The sequence below is a fragment of the Zootoca vivipara genome, chromosome 1, assembly GCF_965207765.1.
Source record: "Zootoca vivipara chromosome 1, rZooViv2.hap1.1, whole genome shotgun sequence".
In the NCBI taxonomy this organism is placed as follows: Eukaryota; Metazoa; Chordata; class Lepidosauria; order Squamata; family Lacertidae; genus Zootoca; species Zootoca vivipara.
In genome coordinates this window covers 130,825,476-130,847,975 of record NC_142582.1, presented here as the reverse complement: position 1 = coordinate 130,847,975, position 22,500 = coordinate 130,825,476, and the positions used below count along the sequence as shown (strand labels likewise).

The following is a 22,500-nucleotide window of genomic DNA, read 5'->3' as shown; positions in this document are numbered from 1 at the left end:
GATGGTATTGCAGGGGTGGTTTGGTGCTGTGGGCTAAAACCACAGAGCCTAGAGCTTGCTGATCAGAAGGTCGGCGGTTCGAATCCCTGTGACGGGGTGAGCTCCCGTTGCTTGGTCCCAGCTCCTGCCAACCTAGCAGTTCGAAAGCACATCAAAATGCAAGTAGATAAATAGGAACCGCTATAGCGGGAAGGTAAACGGCGTTTCCATGTGCTGCTCTGGTTTGCCAGAAGCGGCTTTGTCATGCTGGCCACATGACCTGGAAGCTATACGCCGGCTCCCTCGGCCAATAATGCGAGATGAGCGTGCAACCCCAGAGTCGGTTACGACTGGACCTAATGGTCAGGGGTCCCTTTACCTTTACTGTATGTAATTTTGGCTTTACATGCAAGTCCTTAGCCTCACGTAAATTACGAGTCATCTGTATAGGTTTGAAGAACAGAAAACTAAAAATACTGGCAATATGGCTAGAAGGCTACGTTCAGCAGTACGGCTGTACACCTGCATTTGCCTGTTAGGAGTCAATTCTTGCGGATTTTCATAAAGCTGGGGGAAATTTATCTTCTTGGAGGCCTTTCAGGGAAAAGCCAGAAAGGATCGAGAAAAGAGCAGCCATTTAATCTGGAAGAGACCTTGAGTTTACTCTTACGACTTCATGATGGCCAAAACAATGATTTCCAATAGCTACTAAAACTTGTTTCCTTCTGCCTCAAGCTTAAACTTGGGAAATGAAACAAATACAACCCACAGTGAATTTTAGGAAGTTGTTTCTTTTCATTCTTTTCCTTTTTTACTAAAGACTCTTGTTATAAATTACACAAATAACATTATAAACAAATCATTCCCCCCACGTTTTGTTTAAGTAATAACTTTATCAATACAAATAAAGAAATTTCAAGTATGAAAAGTGCATTATTGCAATAATACCTCTTTGCAAGTCCAAAGTCTTGGTTTAGGGTAAAACTATAAAGTGTAAAAAAAGGAGCAAAACAATCAGTGCCATCTAGTCAGTCAAGGAATCCAATACCCTTAACCGTGTTGCCTGGTGTGCTACTGGAGGGGCAGGTTTGCATAAGGAAGTTGGACTCATCTCCCATTTTATAGGTATAAAAAATAGATCTGGTTGTTCATCTTGCTGACGTTAGCAGCTGCCATGAATAGAAATTCCCAGCCAGCAAGTCCAGAGTGCCCTTGGTGTCAACCGTTCTGAGCCGCGGCTTGCATATTGCTGATTTCCTCATCCTCTTCATGGGTTCGTTTCAGACTTCCTGCAAAACAGGTGGGGCAGGTTGAGAAGAAGGTGGCTAAGAGGACAGAAACGAGCTTTCCGAAATGGTTTGAGTGGAACCAGACCTGTTCTACAAAACATTTTCATTTTGCCGCACAATTCCAATTGGAAGCCAATTTTTCTATCTTTGTTTTGTCCATTTTAAGCATCCAAAAATAGTTAACAGCCAGTCTCCCTGTGCTTCTCTTCCTACTTCTGAAAGAACTCATTTCAGTCATCGCGTATTACAAGAGTATTTAGTTTCGAGGGATTGCTGCAGAAGTTCAAATAGGTTTCATCAAATATGAACCAGGTTGGTTTCTATCAGTAATCCATCAGCTTTGAGTAGCTTCTCATGGTAGTTTTCATACTCCACAGGCCAGAACCTCATCAGAAATGGACTAGGGGGCCAATGTGACAGGTGGGCGGGGCTGCACACTTGTCAATCACAGGACATCAAGAAGTTGGTACTTTGACCTTGAAAGTTGCTGCTAAAACGATGTGCCCCCCCCCCCCATTTTAGCAGGGCATTTTGATGCACACACCTTCCTAATTAGGGAGGGGTTTGTATTGGGGGCAAGTGAAGGGGAGAAATGCATGTACAGTGGTGCCTCGCTAGACGAATTTAATTCGTCCCACGGGTCTTTTCTTATAACGAAAAATTCATCTAGCGAATCCCACAGGAATGCATTGAAATTTTTTTGCCCATACTGTAGGAACGCATTAATTGAATTTCAATGCATTCCTATGGGAAACCGCGATTCGCTAGACGAATTTTTCGTAAAACGAATTCGTCTAGCGAGGCAACCTCTGCTCGAAAAATCATTTTGTTAAGCGGAAATTTCGTTAAGCAGGGCATTCATTAAGTGAGGCACCACTGTACCTATTTTATTTTGAGTAGAGGTAGCAGTTAGCAAGGGATTGCATGCAAATCGGACTCAGGAAGGAATCTGCCTGGAATTCCCTGCTGAAAGGAAGGTTTCCCCCTTTGTTTTACGAGGGGATTACAATGCAAATCTTTGAGAAAGCAGGCTTGGCAGTAACTGCTCTGTGAGCGGCTACGTTAGGAAATGTGCCCCTTGGGCTGAAAACGCTTCCCCGCCCCTGCTACACAGAAATATGTACTCACCCGTACTGACAGACAGTGATTGCTCCAGCTGCCGAGGAGACATCATCTGGATAGTTAACTTTGCTAGATAGATGGCTTCATATTCCTAAAATAAAAATAAAAATGAAGCAGCAGCAGAATGGCTGGATTGGTACAGATGGGCAAGAATTCACCTGACATTGGGATCCTGGGATAAAAAGAACGGGAGGGCAGCTAAAGGAACATAAATGTTTACAGCCATAAAGGCTGGAATATTGCAAGAAACTGAGGTTAGGGGAGAGAAAGTGGTTCTGGATGAAAGTAATTGCTTCTGTTTGGCTGACCTGAGCAATTCCAGAAAGCCACGCCCACTGTTTAGAGCAGGCACCAGGGAGCTACCAGGAATACACCTGGTCTACCTGTTCTGATCTACCAGAGCAGAGTAGAAATGGGGCATCTGGGAGAATTTTGGACACTGAGGCTCAAAGAGATTTTATGCCACCAGCCTCAAGCTCAGCCATGGAAGGCACAGACTCCCCTGCTGCTGAGACCTACTGCTCTACACTGGCCATGTGGTTATCAACGTAAAGCTGATAAGTTGTTTATGAAATATCATTAATTTTAGGCATCTTATGCTTCTGTTTTACATATTTTACATTTGTTAGAATTGCTCACATCCTCAGTACAGCATCAAAGCAAACAAAATGATAGAAAAGGCCAATACCGGTAATGTACCAATTAACACCCCAAACAGCCAGGCAAGATATAATGAAGTTTTTCATTTAAGCCAATACATATCAGATACTTGGGGAGGCCGGGCCAGACCATCAGTACGAATTCTACATCATCAACAGGTAGGAAAACAACTTACCTGAAGTTGATGGACAAATCCAGCATTGGGATTAATACAAAACCTTCTTTCTTGCACGTATGTAAATGCATCCCTACGAGAAAGAGATTCTCCATTTTCATCTTATACCAGTTTGCATTTGGTTTCTGACTCATTCTCTTGGTATTTACTTTCAGTTTAGCTATGCTTGTATTCTGCCTTCAAATAGTTTAGAATGACATACAAGGGCTCCCATTCAGGAATGAGTCATGCCCAGACCTGCTTAACTCCATGAAGGCCTACAGCCAACAACAACAGGGTCCAGTTAGTTACTTTAACAGATTTTCCTTACACAAGATGCTGAGAACTGACCCTGCTGCTTCATGTGAAATTTATGTTATAAGCAGGCTTCCTCAACCTCGGCCCTCCAGGTGTTTTTGGCCTACAACTCCAATGATCCCTAGCTAGCAGGACCAGTGGTCAGGGATGATGGGAACTGTAGTCTCAAAACATCTGGAGGGTCGAGGTTGAGGAAGCCTGTTATAAGCATTAAACACTGAACAGAGGGCCAACTCACTGGGAACATCTGTTGTGAGAGGCCTTGCTGAAGTGAAGAGGCCAACTGAAACTCAAACCTCACCCCACTCAACAGTGCCAACCCTCATTGTCTTCATCCTCACAACAGTCCCATGTTGAGTGTGACTCCTATTTCACAGATGGGGAATTGAAGCTGAGGATACAATGATCCCCAGGCAGAAGTAGGACTTAAATCCAGGGACCCTGGCTAAATGTTCCATTCACTGGACCAAGACAGTGTTATTGTGCATAAGCCCGCTTGCTTGGGACCCATCACACATACCTCATCTATCTCAGGCTTAAAGTTCTCTATTAAAACATGAAACAGATGACCCGCATAGCCCCAAGAGTCCATTATCCCAAAGAAATTATCACTGAATCTCCATCCTTTGTAATAAGGCCATCATTGGGGCTCCCTCTTCAGTGGGACCAGAATTCTCTACATACAGATGTTTGAACCCCAGAATTTCCTTGCCCTGCAGCATATCCAAGACCTGTTTTCTCTCAGGCTGTCGTTCCAAAGTGAGATGTACTGCAAGCACTGCACTCTTTGTTAACTGAGGTGGCGATGGAGGACTAACAGGGCATGAGCCTACTGGAGGCAAACAGTATTGGAGGAAAGTTCTGTGCAGAGAGAACATGCACACCTTCCACAAATATTTTTGGTGGGCGAGGTCACAGCACCAGTAGCAAGTGTTACAACCACCACCATCACAAAGGCAGAGAAGGGAGAGAGAGAAGGGGCAACTTGGTCTGGCACTGAAAGAACACAGCAGACACATAGGCCTGTATTGCCAACTTCAGTCTGCAATATTTTGGGGCAGTTTTTCTTTTGAAAAAGTTGCACAATATTGAAACACTTAGGTGATCAAGTTGTACAACTGTTTTTAATCCCTAGCAGGGTCTCACTCAGCCTAGTCACTAGATACGGAGAGCTGCATTGACAACAAACTACAACCAGATGGCCCTCGTGGTCCCTTCCAAAGATTCCCATTTTGGCCATTGGTTGGAAGACCAATATTTTCTCCAAGGGGTGGAAAGCAGTTTAAAATCACTTCTGTACCTGTACTTCACTCCAAATGTTTCCATAATATATGCAATAACTAAGGCAGCACTGAAAAACAGAAAACAAACCAACAAAAACAAGTTAAGATATGTCAGCCATGCTTTGGGATATTTTTTTTAAATAAGTGAGCCTTGTTACCTTCTAGAAATCCCCGCGTTCCCATGGACAAGAACTTTTCCTGAGAATGAAAAGAATTGCTTTACACATACCAGCCAGAGCTTTTACAGGCATTTTGTATTATTACTATTTAGTTTATATCCCACCATTCAGTCCTCAACAAGATCCAAACACGTAACGTCCAGTGGGCTCTTCTCATATTGAAATTAATTTAAATCATTAGTATAACCAAACACAGCCAGTAGCAAAATCAGCATAAACATCTTAAAACACATATAAGCAGGAAGCAGCAATGAGCCTCCAAGGACTCTGGCCAGTAAGGCTGAGCTAGATGGCACCAACTATCACTACACATCTTATAGCATTCCCAAGAGGGACTATATCCCATTCCATTACAAAGTACATCCACCCCATCTGTATTTACATGTAGCTAACAAAGCAACCCAGGTGGTGCTGTGGGTTAAACCACAGAGTTTAGGGCTTGCTGATCAGAAGGTCGGCGGTTCGAATCCCCGCGACGGGGTGAGCTCCCGTTGCTCGGTCCCAGCTCCTGCCAACCTAGCAGTTCGAAAGCATGTCAAAGTGCAAGTAGATAAATAGGGACCGCTCCGGCGGGAAGGTAAATGGCATTTCCGTGCGCTGCTCTGGTTTGCCAGAAGCAGCTTTGTCATGCTGGCCACATGACCCGGAAGCTGTCTGCAGACAAACGCCGGCTCCCTCGGCCTATAGAGTGAGATGAGCGCCGCAACCCCAGATTCGGACACGACTGGACCTGATGGCCAGGGGCCCCTTTACCTTTACCTAACAAAGCAACACATTTGTATCAAGCATCTGATAAATTAGGCAGGCAAGCAAATTGAGTATACATACCTCCAGTTTGTAAACTCCCATCAATAAATGCCTTAGTCTAAAGAAAAACATAACAGACTCAGATTCCGTTCCAATTACCGCCATCTCAAAGAGTTCTTAACACAAATGCAGCCAATTTGTGTGTTCTAGAGTATCATGCACTTGAGGAAATTGTAAATAACTTGGGCCCCAAAAGATTTTTAATACGAAGACTTAAAACATTTAGCAACCATTGATCATCTTCATCTTTATATTGTATTCTTGCTAACAGAATGCCAATACAAAAAAATACTATGCATTATCAAAAATGCTTAATTGCACCTGCTTTTAAAAAGCACCTAAAAACACCTGCTGTTTTCAAGCTGCTTTGCATCAATAGCAGCAGATGCAATGGTTTAAAACTTCTTCCTCAGAATGCAACCCAGTGTACAGCAACTCAAAGGCCCTGAAAGGTGCAACTAGATTCCCACCCGTGGTGTTTGGAGCCCTAGTTATATTTATCTTTTGCTATTGACATCAACATTCTCACAGCAACACTTCCAAGAGGAAATATGTGTTTTGTAACTCATAGATGTATGCAATCAAGGTATATCCTGCCAGGCCAGAAAAATAGTGTGAAGATTTAAATTGCTCATAAAGTGTTGACAGCACTTGGTTAAAGGCTACCAGTGATGTTTATCTACCCCAAAACCTAAACAATGACTTAAGCTACTGCATTTCTTTTAAATTCAGATTCCTGTTTATCATTTTTATTGTGGATAGTATTACTATACAGGCAACTCCCAGTTTGTGCAGGGATTGCGTTCCAGTCATGGCATGTGTAAGCAGACCCAGCCCCCAGCCCCGTTCTGCCCCCTTTCCAGGGCCAAAAATGGCACTCACGTTGGCAGCCACGCACAAACGAACACGTGCAAAATGATCACTGCCTATATTTCTGCTGTTAGCCTCCCTGGGCACTTTTAGGGGAAAAGCAGGATAGAAACATGTAAAATAAACAACAGTGCTCAGTTTTATGGCAAGAATTAACACCCAAGATTCATTAAAAGATTTTTTCCGTGACATGGCAGGGCAGGAATGGCAGAATGGGAGGGTAGGATTCCTCATGGCCCTCCTAACATAATTATTGTTAAGATGTTGTGGGGGTGGGACAGCAGAATGGAGAGCTCATTATTTTTATTCAGGTTTTTAGTGCTCCTTGTCTTGAAGCAGCAGCAAGGGGGGCCTAGAAATATGGCTCTCCCCAGCTGCTTCTTGAAGCTCCCTAGCCAGCTTGGCCTAGCACAAGTATTCAGACATCCACATAGTTGTTTCAAGAGGCCCCCTCCATTCCCAACAGTTCACAAGAAGTCACTGGAGTGCACTTTCAGCAGATGCCGGCCATGGACAATGGCCATCCAAGGGGCAGGAGACAACAAAGTGCGCAAAGTAAAAAGACAGAGTGAATAGCAAGCAGAGACAGCCATTTTTGAGCTGAGAATTGCATTCTGTGACCCGTCCCCCTTAATATCTGATATGACAGTTACCATGGGTACAATTCACTGGGAAGTTTCTCCTCTACGTGCCATGCTAAAATCAAAGGGAATCCTGCAAAAGCACTTTTATGCAGGAGAACTTCCCAGAAGAAAGTACCCATGGCAACCAGTAATACTACCAGTCAGGGGCTTATCCACAAGATCATTAACTTAGGTGGACATCACAGGAAGAATTATTTATCAATTTAGCTGAACTGCTTCAGAGACTGATTGTTTCTTCTCTTTCACTCGCACACGGGGCTGCATTTGCTCACATGATTTCTGAAAGATAGTAGGATGAAACAGTTTAACTCACAAGTCATGGTAAACACTTACCGTCGGGAAAAATCTGATTATATTTTCAATGGGGTGATCTGCAATATCCAAGACTAAATACCTACAATTAAAGTAAGTGTGTTAAGTACACAACCAGACTTGCTCAGCTTCTTGAACATTAACACCTAGCCTGAAAAATGTTTCTTTTATCATCTGAAGCAGATATAAATAAAAATATAATATAATATAATATAATATAATATAATATAATATAATATAATATAATATAATATACAGTAAATATAAAAGTTAAAAGGTCCAACATATTGTTCTGTAACAGAATGTACGATAGCCAAATAACCCCTTCTCTGTTGTTGCAAAATTCCCTCATGAAACCTATGAGGCCGAACTTCAGGAGAATTTCAGGAGAAAAACTACTAGCAGAGTAACGTTCTCTCCTCCTTTCTTTTCACTGCTGCAAAACAGCTGTAAAGACTGATCTGCACTCCAGAGCAAGCAGGGCTGGGAAAGACTCCTATCTGAAAGCACGTGAGAGCCACTGCCAGTCAAAGCAGAAAATATTAAGCTAGATTATCATTAAGACAGCTTTCTGTGGGTTGTATCCAACTGTCATTCTTGCCTGTCAGTGGAAAAAGGGGGCAAGAATTTCTCAATGATTTCTCGCCCCCTCTGTAGCACCCTGCTCCTAAACCTGCTCCAGAAGGCTGGGGGACTCTCCAGAGCAGTTTGGGTGGCGCATGGAGGGCTGCAGAGGGGAAAGGGAATAGCTGGAAATGGCTTCCTTCTTCATTTCACTGAGGGAAGTCTTACTGCCAGCTGAGCAACTCTTGTTGGGCTATCGCCACCTGCAGCTGTGGTGTAACATGTAGTTTGGTCCTTAGGCTTCCTGTCTTTGAACACCAGTTTTTGTCGAGTTCAACAGCAGAAGGAATCACTTTCAGCCATGTTTGAAAAGAATACTGTACACAGCAACTGTAGCAAGGACTATGTCAGAGATGAGGAACCTCAGGTGTGGGGGCCGAATGTGCACCCCAACCTCTCTTAGGAATGCCCCAGCCATACCCCTCACTGGCCCTGCTTCCTACCCAAAGCATTTTGCCTTGTCCTTACAGCAGTCTCATTCCTCACAGGAAGTCATGAAGAAGTTCTTGCACCTGTCTTTCTGACATTCATGCTATGCAATATACCTGCTAGCTATTGTGATCCACTGAAACTTTTAAGCATTACCTGCAATCTTGCTTTGCAGTGCAAAGACTGAAAACTACACTAGCACAAAAAGCACACATTGAACATGACATATTTTCACAACATTGATTTATAGGTTTCTTACCTAAATAAATGCTGGAAGTTTGGTTTAATAAAGTTTGCTTCAATATTTTGTCGTATGCATATTACATGGGTAATTCCATATTTCTGAAGTATAGGTAGCTGCAAAATGAATGTTTGAAAAAGTGAAAGCTCCTTTAAACTAGCATACAAACAAGAGTGATAATATTGCATTATGACTAGCTGATAGCTTTATTAAGACGTTTTATTAAGACAATATATTTAGATATTTAAAATGTTCAATAAGACTATGATAGCTTAAAACCAAACACACACAACAAATTCATTTTTGTGGCCAGTGCAAAACAAGTCAGAAGCATGCAAAGTTACTGTGTGGCTTTGTTTTTAAAAGGTGGCTTTGTTTAAGGCTGACAAAAACTCAGAAGGAATTTCCTTTCCACATTCATTTGAACCTTTCAAAATAGGCTGGACCAGCTTCTGGTTGTTTTGGTGTTGGCACAAAGGTGCAGCTCATCAATAAACTGTGTAACTACATTCAAAGACAATTACTGTTGTGTCAGAAAGTGTGCATGTTGCAGTTTGTTTATTTAAAACATCTTTCTCTGTCTTTCCTCAAGCAGAGTCCAAATAACAATAGAAAATTAAAATGTTATGGGAAAAAAATCACACATGACAATCAAGGAGAAGAAATTTATATTGGTTTATATGTATTATGTATCAATAATTGTGTATTAATGTTACATTTTTATATGTAACTGTATTTTTGTAAAATTTGTTGTTGTTCAAGTTACAGTAGTACCTTTGGTTAAGAACTTAATTTGTTCTGGTGGTCTGTTCTTAACCTGAAACTGTTCTTAACCTGAAGCACCACTTTAGCTAATGGGGCCTCCTGCTGCCGCTGCGCCACCGGAGCACGATTTCTGTTCTTATCCTCAAGCAAAGTTCTTAACCTGAGGTACTATTTCTGGGTTAGCGGAGTTTGTAACCAGAAGCCTTTGTAACCCGAGGTACCACCGTATTGTGGTTGTTATTGAATTTATATACCGCCCTGAACCCGCAGGTCTAAGGGCGGTTTACAGAATAAAATCAGAATATAAAACCACTAAATACAGAATCAAAATGAAAACAACCCAATAACCTATGGTTACCAGATGTCCCCGTTTCCTGGGGACAGTCCCTGGATTTACAAATCTGTCCCCGGACAAAATCCGTCCCTGGATTTCATTTAATGTCCCCGGATTTATGTTTTAAGTGTTGTAGATTTATTAGTAGGGAATGAATGTTGTGTGATTGGTTCAATGGCACAAGACATATCATATGGGGACATCCGGTGAGGCAAAATGGCAGGCGCCACAGCAGCGAGCAGGTCCTGAAGCCAGCCAGAGCCAACTGCGCTACAAGGCTGGCTCAGGGCTGCTGAGACTGCCACTGCCACCACCACTTGTTTGCAAAGCATTTTGAGGATCATAAAATCATTTGCATCCACACCGGGACCTTGACTCCACGTACAGCAGATGAATCTTGAGAGGCACCAGAGCACCGTCTAGTTCTGTTATGTTGGATGAGTTTTAGTTAGTAAGGTCTGATGATGTGGACAAGGTGCTTAGATTAGTCAGGGCAACCACTTGCGCTCTGGACATGCAGAGCTGACAGGCAGGGAAGAAGCCTCCTTGCACGTCAGTTCTGCTGGCTCTTTGGGACCTCTGTGGGCTCTGGGGTGGCTCTCCTCTTTGAACCGCTAGGACTCTCCAGTGTGCTCCCCATTATATACAATTTTGGATATGCACAAAGGGGCTCGGATCAGAACCACTGTCTAATTGGGGAGTCACCTGTACTACTAGGACAAGGTCTCCTGTACCTTTTTTCTAGAAAAAAGCACTGGTGACCAGCATTAAAATATTCTAGAAAGACACACCTACCTTGCTTTTCATAGCTGAAGAATACGGGCCCAGGAACAACCCAGGTAAAATTTCCTTTAAATAAAGGAGAGAGAAAGGGAGGAATGAAAATTCAATCTACCTAAATAGTATGGCAAAAGCTACACAAGACCAACACTGGCAGTAGAGTTTAATTATACTAGCATTAACTGGATGCCTATATGGGATCTGGAAAGAGCTCTGTGGTTTTACCTGAGAAATGAGTACTTTTTTCCTGTATTGCTGGCACTGCGGCTACGAGGGAATCTTGCACAACAGAAACATAGGAGGTGAGAAAATCCCCAGCCACCCACTAAGTGTGCAAAGGACAATGGCAGAGAGAAAACCACAAGCACATTTCTTGGTATTGACCAACAGAATTCAGGCACTGTATAATAAACGGTTTATGAGAAAGGCATTTATTCTTTGCTGATAAATGACTTGGTATATTCTGCCTGAGAAAGAGAGCAGGGGGAGAGAGAAACATGAACAAGTTTGAGGTGACAGAGAGGTGGAGAGAAAAATCTAAGCAGCAGGGAGCTGCCTGCCGCCAAGGTAATAATATCCCAGAATAATATTCCAGGAACTGTCTTGCCTCACTGAAGCTGCAACCCAAGCTTCCCTCCCCCACCAGCTCCTTCCAGACTAGAATGTTTCTCTTGCCTGGAATCCTCAAAGGCTTCTCAAAGCCTTCAAAGGTTTGAATGTAACAGGACTGAGATAAATGTACCTCACCGACAGTACAGTTGCTCTATGCTAAATGCAGAAGAAAAGGATGTGCGATCTTACAAATAGGTTAACTTACCACACCACTTTTTCATTGCTTGGCTTCCTCCTCATCTGAATACTACCTTACCATCACTCTGAACTAGATAACCTATAATCAAGATTCTCCAATACTCACTATGTGGCTTGCTTACTTGAGCCATTTGGATTGTTTTACTTAATTATTTCTCAAGGCTCCTGCAATACAAGAGGTATACTCTCTTTTCTGGGAGGGCTTCTGGCTGCTTAACATGAAAATCCAGCAAGCAAACCATAATTCACTGCATCTCAATGCTAGAAAGAGCTTTTCCTGCCAAATTTTTGCATGCCATGCAAACCACTCCTTGTGAACAAAGCCTACATCTACAAGAAATCATGAGGGCTTCTCCTGTTAGTGTTCTCTATCCAGAAAAAAAGACTTATAATTTAGGAAGTTTCCTATGCAAACTGCAAGTTTAGGAGGGAGTTGCAATAGCCTATTAACATTTTAATTTTAATTTTACTTTGCTGAGGCACCTGCCAATCCAGACAAATTCACTTTATTTCCCCCTTCAATAAATATGACCAGTACTTAGCAACCTACAGAATTGTTGTGTTACTCTTAAATTTAGGAGCAAATCCAGTGAGTGTTACAGCATGAGCATCAGCTTTCCCTACTGTCCACTGACCAGGAGAGAAACAGCAACTTCCAAACAAAGAAATAGTGGCTCCTGCAGGCTCCTGGAACATGTGGAGAGGGGAATGAGTGACAGATATGTGCAGCCAACTGGCCAGGAGCAAAGATAGCAGAGACAACCATTTTTGGAAGGAAGTTTAGGGCTGGTAATTGCCCACAAGGCCCAGGAAGAGAGCGAGGAAAGGGAAAATCATAGATCTTGAGTAGGTCTCTCTCAACCGGACATTAATGCAAGACAATGCCTAGATGAATGAGAGAAACTGAGTGTGAGTCTAGGGCAAAAACGGAAAGTAACAAATCTCTTGGTAGCCCCAAACTGTACTTGGAATTACAACTATCCCTCTGTGTTAGTCCTGTCATTCCAAGTCTTCTCTTGGGTGTTTCCAGAGCAATTGTCCCCAGTGTTCCTTTGCAGCACATTTGAGAGTATCTCAGGCCATCACGTGGTTTTGCTAAAGCCTAGTAGCACCATCACCACCAAGTATCTAATGAACCAGTAGCTAGATTTGATTAAAAGAAACAGCCATACCTGCATCTCTCTTCTCATTGGATATGTCCAGTCCTATAGAGAGAGAGAAAATGCAGTGTTCACATAGCAATAATTTTCAGTATTGCCCTTAAGAGAACCAACAGTTTTTCAAGGAAAACCTGGTAGACGCAATGTTTTTAAGTCTTTGAACTGGGTGGAAAAGATATACACATATATAACATGATGCAAGTTACATCTTATTCAACATGTTAAATTGTGATTTCTCATTATCATAATTACAGGTTGAATAGTGAATGATGAACTATAGCTTCAACCACATAAAAACTAGCAGAAACTTCACAGTCTGTCAACAAAAAGGAGTCTTGCAAATTACAATTTTTATATAGGCAAAGCAAAAGAATACATATTTATTCAGTTAGTAAGTAGTTAAATTCCAGATCCTGAATAGACATGTTTTTCAGACATCAAACAGACTTTTACTTCATCATCAAAAAGGCCTTCTGAGATTCAACAGAACATTTAAGTGTGTTCGGCATCAAAAGACTACCCAGAGTGGAAGTTTTGTAATGTCAAGGGTGCTAGCTACCACAAAAAGCATATCTAAGGGTTGTTAGAAATGACAAGAGCAGCAGCAAGAATTTTTATCAAGTGCTGATTTTTGTCTGTTGGAATCAACATTCTTAACTCTCCTCCCCAAGGACGTGCTCTACAGGGAGCTCTCTGCCTGTTGGCAGACCAACTCTGCATTACAAAGATGTCTGCAAACATGACATGAAGGCGGGCAACATTAACTCCACAGTCCGCAGCAGAGCATAGAGAGAAGAAGTGTCTGATGCACCTGGAGCAGCAAAACCAGAAACCTTCATCTGCCCCAGTTGCAAAATGTCTGTCCCGCATAGGTCTCTGCAGCCACAGCAGGCGCCGTGGCCTTCCAACAGCTTGACTTCACCCCCAAATGCACACTCTTCCACTGCCTAGAGACAGACAGCTGCCAACAACTCCAGCAAGGCTCTGGCATAAAACTGACAGCTCCTTTTGGAGTGGCAGAGAAGCAGGAAACATGCAGAATGAATTACTAGACTTACTTAACTTCTCTGCATTAGTTTTTACCTATTTGCATTTTGAAAGGTATACTTTCATGCCAAATAAAAGCTGGTTTGATCCTAGATATCTGGCAACCTGTTTTTAATAGAATATTTACAAATCTAGAAAGTCTTGAATGAGCAACAGCTAAGTGTAAATGGTCAGCTGTTACTTTCATATTAAAATATGAACATATCTTGCTAAAAACTTATTTAGAAGCACATGCATTAAATATTGCTCAAAATTCACTATTTCTGATCTGTTCCTACTAATGAGCTTTCACAGAATTCTGGCATTTGCTATGATTGTGTCTCTTAAAAGGGAATTAGTTAAGTGCAGATCATGCAAATTCCAATTACCACTCTTTGTTTATATATTTATTAAGTACTTCAATTTAAAGTACTAGAGAATTTAAAGTGGACAATCACAACAGGTTTGCAATCTAACAATTGGATAAACTGCACTATTCGATTTGAACAAATACTAGTTTTTATCTGTCACTCCAAAAATATATTTTTAGGTTTTAATAAAATTCTGCTTATCTCATGCCTTTGAAATGGAGTTGGTTCCATTTTGAAAAATCTAAACTTCATAAAACCTGCCCAGATATATGCCTCACACAGTATAGGCATGTTTCAGATGTGATGTGGTCAAAATGAATGACTCTGTATCCAAACAATATGATAGTAATGATGCATTATAAGCCCTGCAAATTGGAAGGAACGGAGGACTTAAAATTTTATCTCCTCTTTTTATGAGCTCCAGGGTACATTGCTGTGTCTGGACCTTCAAATAGCAACAGTGGGTTAGAACATTTTTCTCCAACACCTCCAGATGAGAAGATTGCTGGGCTCCCCCCCCCCCCAGACTAAGATGTACCAACTGCTATTCATGATTTAAAACTTCAAGTCTTGGTTACTGCAACTTGCTCAACATAGAACTGGTCTTCCTTTATTCAGGACTGTAGCTGATGCAGAACTAAAAAGGATGGATAGCCAATATACGGTAATCAGTAATCCTGCATCTATTCTAAAGCTTTCCAAAATTGAATGTACTGGTTTTAAAACAGGGTTTAAAAGGTTGGGCTATATTTTCATCAGTCTTAGAAACTTAGATATATTAGCTAGGCACCAAATGGCTCCTTAAACCAGGGTTATATTCACCAAAACAGAATGTCAAGTTGCCATTTTTGGGCCAGATGGCTCAAAAATCGTATGTTTCAATACGACTTTTTGGTTCCTGAAATTTGTTCTGATTACAGTATGTAGGTAAAATATCAAGGATAGAATTTTACAGGATGTGGCATTAGTGTGTGAAAACAGTCAAGATCCCATGATCCCCAGGCATGCACCTCCAGATGGTGATGTCAGGCACCATCCTAGCGCCCAGGCATCTTCACTTGGTCGAATTTGGAACACTGATTTCTGTTTTTCTTTTATCCCCTGCAAGATATGTCCTGCATGGAACTGCCCCTCCGTGAAGTAGGTTGGCCAGCAAGGGCATGAAGGACAGCATTTTCTGTGTGACCCCCCCCCCATACTTTTTAAAAGTACTTTAATACATCACACAGCTGACTGAGTTGGGGCTATGGGGAAAACCTTACATTCCTTACAATGCACAATTATTGCTAAATTAAACAGGGATGGTAAAACAAACAGCAGTTAAGATCATTCTGGATTCTGAAAGGAAATGGGAGACTCTAAAAATAGAAATGAAGTACAGCATGATTGTTTGCGCATAGGGGTGTGTGAAACAGTACGAAGCACCAAGTGGGGCTGTACATGAGATAAAGTTTAAGTCCACCACTTAGGATTTATTATATCTTAATTTTATTGTCTGCTGTTTTATTGCAGGTGGACATTTTACTGCCCTGCAACTTGCTTTTGGTGTATTATACAAGGTGATTAAAAGAGAGAATAAATCTATGAGCTGACAAACACAAGTAGGAATGAGCAAAGGTACATACCACTGGGTAAGGTTTCTCAATAAACCTTTGTCAGGTAGAAGCAGCTAAACAGGAGAGAATGAAACAGATGCTGGCAGTGACAAAACTCTGGAATTATCTAGGGTGGACTGAATAACATGGACCTTCGAAAACCTGCTGCATGAGACTATGGGCACATCTAGTCCAGGATTCTACTCTCAGAGGACGACTAGATGCCTCTGGGAGGCCTGCCAGCAGGATATGAATGCAACGTGAGCACAGCAACTGCCTCTAGTAAAGCACAGCCATCGTAGAATAATAGAACTGTAGAGTTGAAAGGGATCCCAAGGTTAGTTTAACCCCCTGCAATACAGGAATGACAACCAAACAATCCTTGAGAGATGGCCATCCAACCCCTATTTAAAATCTTCAAATGAAGTAGAGTTCAACACTTTCTGAGGGAGTCCTTTCCACTGCTGAGCAGCTCTTGCCATCAGAAAGTGCTTCTTAATGTATAGTTGGCATTTCCTTTCTTGTAATTTGAATCCATTGGTTCAAGTCTCCCCCCTCCCCCGGCAGCAGAAAACAAGCCTGCTCCATCTTCCACATGACAGTCCTTCAGATACAGCGGTGCTTCAACTTACAAAGGCGAGCCGTTCCGCGGCGCTCTTCGCAAGTCAAAGTCTTCGGTTGTCGAAGCGCCCGTTTTGCATATGCGTGAAGCGCAATTTTGTGCTTCTGTGCATGTGGCGAAAAGACTTCCGGGGTTGTTGACTTCGTAAGTTGAAACCTTCGGAAGTCGAGTCATTCGGATGTCGAGGTACCACTGTATTTGAAGATGGCTCTCATATCTCCTCTCAGTCTCCTCTTTTCCAGACCCTTGCTCATCTTGTTGCCCTCCTCTGCACACATTCCAGCTTGTCAATATCCCCATTAAACTATGGTGCCCAGAACTGGACACAGGATTCCAGGTGGATTCTGACCAAGGCAGAATAGGGTGATACTATTACTTCCCTTGATCTGGACACTACTTCTGTCGGTGCAGGCTAGAATTGCATTTGTGTTTTTTGCTGCTGCATTGTACTGATTCATGAAAAGTAGCCATTGATAATCATATCCTCCATGAATTTGTCTAAACCAGTTTTAAAGCAAACCATTATTGGTCGCCATCACTGCATCTTATTGTATAAAAACTTTTCTCTATCCAATTTCACTTTACCATGCATAATTTTTTAACCCTTGTATCAGATCATCTCTTATGTGCCTTTTCTCTAAATTAAAAAGCCTTAAATGTCACATTTCCACATAGGAGAGTTCCTGCAGCCACTTGATCATTTGGGTTGCCCTTTTCCAGTTTTTCCAGCACCACAATAGCCTTTCTGAGTTGAGGCAAACAGAATTGTACACAGCATTCCAAGTGTAGCCAAACCACAGATTTCCGTAAGGGCTTTATGTAATGGGCAACCTTATTTCCCAAGGATCCCTAACATGGACATCTCCTTTTACACATACTGGGTTTACCTTTTCATCTAACCATCCTCCATGACCCCAATACCTCTTTCCTGGTCACTTCAAGCCCTGACCCACAACCGGCATTATGGGGTGGAAGAAAGAGAACATCACTCTTTAAGTGGTGTTGTTGTATTCTCCCGTTTTTTTGTAGTAAACGGATTCCGAGTCAAATACACCCGTGCAGTGTGAAGAGTCACACACACCCATTCAGGGAAGAATGGAAAAAGGAGATGAGTTGTGGGACTTTCCAGAAGAAGCTGCAGGCTACAAAATGTTAACCACTCTCCCCAACAAAACACACACACACACAAAAGAGCAGTCTGGTGACACCACAATAGTGTAGCAGAAAAATTATGCCAGATCTAATAGGGTAAAGAGATAACAGATAAAACATGTACGTATGCACATACACACACGTTCACATGTATGATCACAGTCCCCTGAATGGAGGAGCTACAACGGGACACGCCCCGAGAAAAGGTGCCTCCCCGAATTCACACACCCACAAAATGGGAGGGTGGGGGTCAGGCACAAAACCAGGGTCCAAACACCCAAGGGTGGGAGGAGGGGGCCATGATAAAGGTTTATTCCTCAAGCCCCCCACCCCCCACCCCCCCTTGCAAGCGGAGCACCTGCGCGACCCCCTCCTCTTCCTCCGAGGGGTGTGTGTGTGCAAGTAGTAGAGGACAGACAGCACAGCCCGCCTAGTGACCGTTTCCAGCCAGTGAGATGCTGAGCCGTCGGAAGGGGGGAGAGGAGGAGGAGGAGGAGGGAAAAGGCGGGCAGGGGGATAGGAGGAGGGGGGAGAAGACCCTCGCCGCCCCCGCTCACCTCAGAGTCCTCTTTGGGCTGCGGCAGCGCGGGGAAGACCGGCTTGGCGAGCTCCATGGCCGGGGGGCCGATCGGGGGTCTCTGGTCTCCCCCTCGTGCCTGCTGCCCCTCCCTCCCTCTGGCGCTCTCCTTCCTCTCAGGCGGTCAGTGGGGCAGGAGCACGACGTCGTCGTCGTGGGCGACGGGCCTCGGCGCTCGGGAGGCAGCCAGGGCGAGGGCGGTGGCGGCGGCGGGGAAGCGAGGAGAGAGGAGAAGCAGCAGCGGCGGAGGTAGCGGCGGCGGCGGCTCGCGCCCAGCCGCCATGCCGCTGGCTGGGCTTGGTCGGCGGCCCCTCCTCCTCCTCCCCTCCCCGTGAGGCGGTCGGTCCGTCGGTGGGAAGGCCGCCCGCTCCGCTTCTTCTCCCCTCCCCTCCTTTCTGCCCCCGCCCCCTCACAGGATCCCCGCGCGCTCCGTCCGTGCGCGCAACCGCGGCCGCCCCCTCCCACTCCTCTTCCTCCTCAGGCACCAACTGTCGCCGGCAGCCGCGAGCGGGCCGGGAGAAGGGAGGGGGCGTGGCCCTAGGGACGCGCCGTAAAAGGAGTGGGCGGGGCACAGAGACCCGAGCGGGGAGGAGGAAGGATGGGCGGGACCCTAGGAAGGGGGTGTAAAAAGGAATAGGCGTGGCAAAGAGAGAGCGCACAGTGGGAGTGGGAGGGGCGTGGCCCCCAGGGACGGGACGTAGAAGGAGTGGGCGCGGCAGAGAGAGACCCGCGCAGGGAGGAAGAGGGGGCGTGGCCCTAGGAACGGGCCGCGGGTGGAATGGGCGTGGCAGGAATCCCAAGGGAGGAGGAGGAGGCGTGCCCGGGCAACAGGCAGAGGTGGGGACGGACGGAGAGGGCGCCCCGCTATTCCACCGGGTGTGCGCATGCGCGAAAGTGTGCCCGGTGCGTCCTGCCCTCCCTCGTGCGCTGGTGGGAGGAAGCGTCTGTGATGCCTCAGGCAGTATGGCGTGGCGCTCAGGACCCCTGGGAAACTTAGGTTCGAATCCCTGCTTCGGCCGTGAAACTGCCTCTGGCTAACCTTGGGCGCCATAGCCACTGCATCCCCTCCTCCTACCCCGCATCGCGGGGGGGGGGAGTTGTGGGGATAAAACGGGGAGGAGCAGGAGTATAATAGAAATGTAATAAATGCACCAGCTGCTTCCTCCTTGAATTTGCCTCATACTGAACCAAGCAGAGGGCCTTCTCGGTGGTGGCGCCCACCCTGTGGAACGCCCTCCCATCAGATGTCAAAGAAATAAACAAGGCAGTAAGGCAGATTCGGCATTATGCATTGCAGCGGGTTGGATTAGTTGTGCAATTATGGCTATTTTCATTATTAAAGGAAATCTGGCATACAACTCCAGTGTAGGCACAGTGTGAAAGCAGGAACCTTTTAGGTAAAACGAAATTCTTTCTTCTCCTTCTAGATTTACTCCTCTGTCCTAATAACAAGTTGCTGCAATTTTTATGGCCGGAAAGCATTTCTGCTTAATATTAACCACTTGTGTAAGACCAGGGTTAGATCAGTGTTACAGCTCCTGATTTGCACGCAGAAGGTCCCCAGGTTCAATCCCTGACAGCTCCAAGTAGAGTGAGGAATGTCCCTTGCCTAAAACCCTGGAGAGTTGCTGCCAGTCAGTGTTGACAGTACTGAGCTTGATGGACTAGCTACAGTTATGGCTCGACGGACCAGTGGTCTGTCTCAGTAAATGGCAGCTTCCTGTGGTACCATGTCTTTCATTTGGATAACTTCTAATTAGTAATTCCAATTAGCATAGGAAGCTGCAAGTCTTGGGTTTTAGTTACTTCTTACTGACAAACTAAAAAATACGCTTGGAACCTGCTTTGCTCCGTACGCAACTGAGAATTGTTTTCATTTCTGCTAAGGAAGACTTCAGTGTAACCCATATCCTCGTTCAGGCAGCCAGCAAATGTCAAGTCAGTAAAAGTTTGCCCTGTGCCAGATTTGCTTCGCTTTGGGGCAAGGCCGAGATGCATTCTAGGGCTGTAGGGTTAGCTATTTATGGGGATCTGCTAATGTTGTAACGTTATATTGTAAACTGCCCTGTGATCCTCGGATGAAGGGCGGTGTCAAAATTTAATATAAATAAATAAATGTTGAGCGTATGCCCTGATCCTCCATAGGACATGCTCAACGTTTTGGCATGTGAATGTCAAAGTTCAGCAAGCATGAATTGCATAAACGTTGCAACCGAGGATACGCAGAGTGCTTCTCCTTCACTGTAGGTACCAGGTGCATAGGGCTGGTTATACAAAAAAAAGGGGGGGAAGCTATCAGAACCTCTGGTCTAGGTGCAGTTATGGCCCCTCTGCTTTTATTGTTTATTTCATTTTATACCACTGTTTTCTCGAGGTGGTGTGCATGCTTCTCCACCCGCTCTCATTTAATCCCCTGCAACAACCCTGTGAGGTAGGTTAGGCTGAGAGGCAGCGGCTGACCCAAGGTCACCTACTGAGCTACATGGCCGAGTGGGGATTCGAACCCTGGTCTCCCAGGTCCTAGTCTGACAACACTTCAACCACCACCACCACCGCGGGCTTGATAAAGAGCTGGAGACGCAGCGCAGGGGCCTGAAGTGTGAACCAGGCAATCGAGTGTCACTGTCGCCTCGCATCATTCCTGCACTCGCTAACTGATTTTAATGTCATATTTTTGTTTTCCCGGAACCCGCCTAGGCAAGGAACAAATGGGCAGTCGAGCAAGCCATTCTCGGACCCATGCCTCCTTTGTGAAAACTACTTTAAAAGGTTGTTGTAAACTTTGCAAAAATAACATACGGACCACCTGGTAGCCATTGAATAGCCTTATCCTGCCTGAATTTGCCTAATATCTGTGTTTTTATTATGTTTTTATCATTGACATTCTGTAATATGTTTTTTAATGTTGTACACCGCCCTGGAATCTTTTGATAAAGGGTGGTATATAAATTGACTAAATATTATTAACTATAATCTTGTAAAGGGGACCTCGGCTCCTGAACACCTTGGGAGCCAAATGTTCCGGGGCGGCTTCCGCAGCTTCTGATTGACTGCAGGAACCTTGGTTGCCGAACTGTTTCAGGAATCGAACAGACTCCTGGAACGGATTAAGTTCGGGAACCAAGGTTCCACTGTACAAGTTCAATAAATAAAAAATAATGCAGCGAATTTATTTAACTATGTGTGAACACAGGTTCTTCCTTTTCTCTCGTGGCTCTTCCCACATTTGGCCCCATCAAATCCTACCGGTAGTATGGTACCAAAGGGAGACCCAACAGCCCCTAACTATTCACTTTCCCCCATATGTATCCGTTGCCCTCGTTACAACGGCTTCCGCTCGTTCCAGAGATCAAACCCAGTCCCTGATTTCAGCATCCCAATGCCAAGGACTCTCCATATATTCCTCTCGCCCGTTTCCATCATCCATGCGTTTCCGCGCACAATTCAGGGCAGCAAATATAGGTCACTTCATGGCCCACAGGCTGGATCCCAGCCAAGCAGCTCAGCCAAGCAGTTTGCCTGCCTTAACAAACACACAACCCTTCATTTTTGGTGTGTTTTAACAACTTGCTTTGTCTCAGTTGTGTCTGTGGTAACATACACAGAAAACAAGTCCCAAAATTCACCAACACTGCCCTTTCAGTCTCTACTCAAGCATTGAAAACTGATTATATTTACCTTTTTATCTTTTTTGCGCCTTTTTTGCCCCCTTTTTCAGTTTCTTCATCACTTTATTTCCTAAAACTGAAATTCTTTTAATTTTGTTTTTTTTAAAAAACATTGGAAATGGCTTTTAGATGAACAATTATGCAGCTATGAAACGATGTGATTTTTAAAAGACATCTGAAAGCAGGGAAATTTTTAGCATTTGATGTATTGTCTTGTTACTGATTTTTGTTGGGAGCTGTGGTAACGCAGTCAGAATAATATATTTATAATTAATATCTATATACATAAAAATGTAAAAATCGTGAAATTCCGTTCGACACTTTTCTCCGTAACCGCTTGACCGATCGTCCTGAAATTTTGACACAACGATCCAGGCCACTCCTAGAGCGTTGTTGGGGGCAAAAATCCCTCAAATCGCACACCTGCCCAGGTACAGACCTGCTTTTCCACCAAGTCAAACAGCGCCCTCAAGTGGCGTAGTACCCTCCTCCAACCCCTCCCTTCCTGTGAAATCTAAGCCACACCCACAAACCAAATGACATCATCATCAACCAAGCAACTGAATCCACGAAGACGGCCATTATCCAGGCCTTTGTTTTAGGCCCCTGACAGGCCCGGGGGGGGGGGACCCACAGCAACGCACTTGGGGGCACAGCAAGGGGTTTTTACTTTACCATTTAGCACCACTACCCCCCAAAAAAAACCCCACCAAAGAACCAACATTGCCA

The 22,500-nt window shown here is 44.3% G+C and overlaps 1 protein-coding gene across 1 annotated transcript; it reads right to left on the bottom strand.

The window, feature by feature from the left end:
• Positions 1-750: 750 nt before the first annotated feature.
• Positions 751-18,514, bottom strand: STYX (serine/threonine/tyrosine interacting protein). The gene is made up of 11 exons (XM_035099487.3): positions 18,084-18,514; positions 12,773-12,805; positions 10,806-10,859; positions 8,930-9,027; positions 7,639-7,699; positions 5,813-5,849; positions 4,964-5,003; positions 4,823-4,873; positions 3,226-3,298; positions 2,397-2,481; positions 751-1,268 (listed from the first exon to the last, which is right to left on the bottom strand). Exons 1-11 carry the CDS (start codon positions 18,138-18,140, stop codon positions 1,198-1,200), a joined length of 660 nt encoding a protein of 219 aa, XP_034955378.1. The 5' UTR covers positions 18,141-18,514; the 3' UTR covers positions 751-1,197.
• Positions 18,515-22,500: the final 3,986 nt, after the last annotated feature.

Coding starts and splice junctions, on each gene's coding strand:
- STYX (XM_035099487.3), bottom strand. CDS start 18,140: ATGGAGCTCGCCAAGCCGGTCTTCCCCGCGCTGCCGCAGCCCAAAGAG. Junction 5,004..5,812: donor TGGGAGTTTACAAACTGGAG/GTATGTATACTC, acceptor TTTCATTCTCAG/GAAAAGTTCTTGTCCATGGG. Junction 2,482..3,225: donor GATTTGTCCATCAACTTCAG/GTAAGTTGTTTT, acceptor TTTTTATTTTAG/GAATATGAAGCCATCTATCT.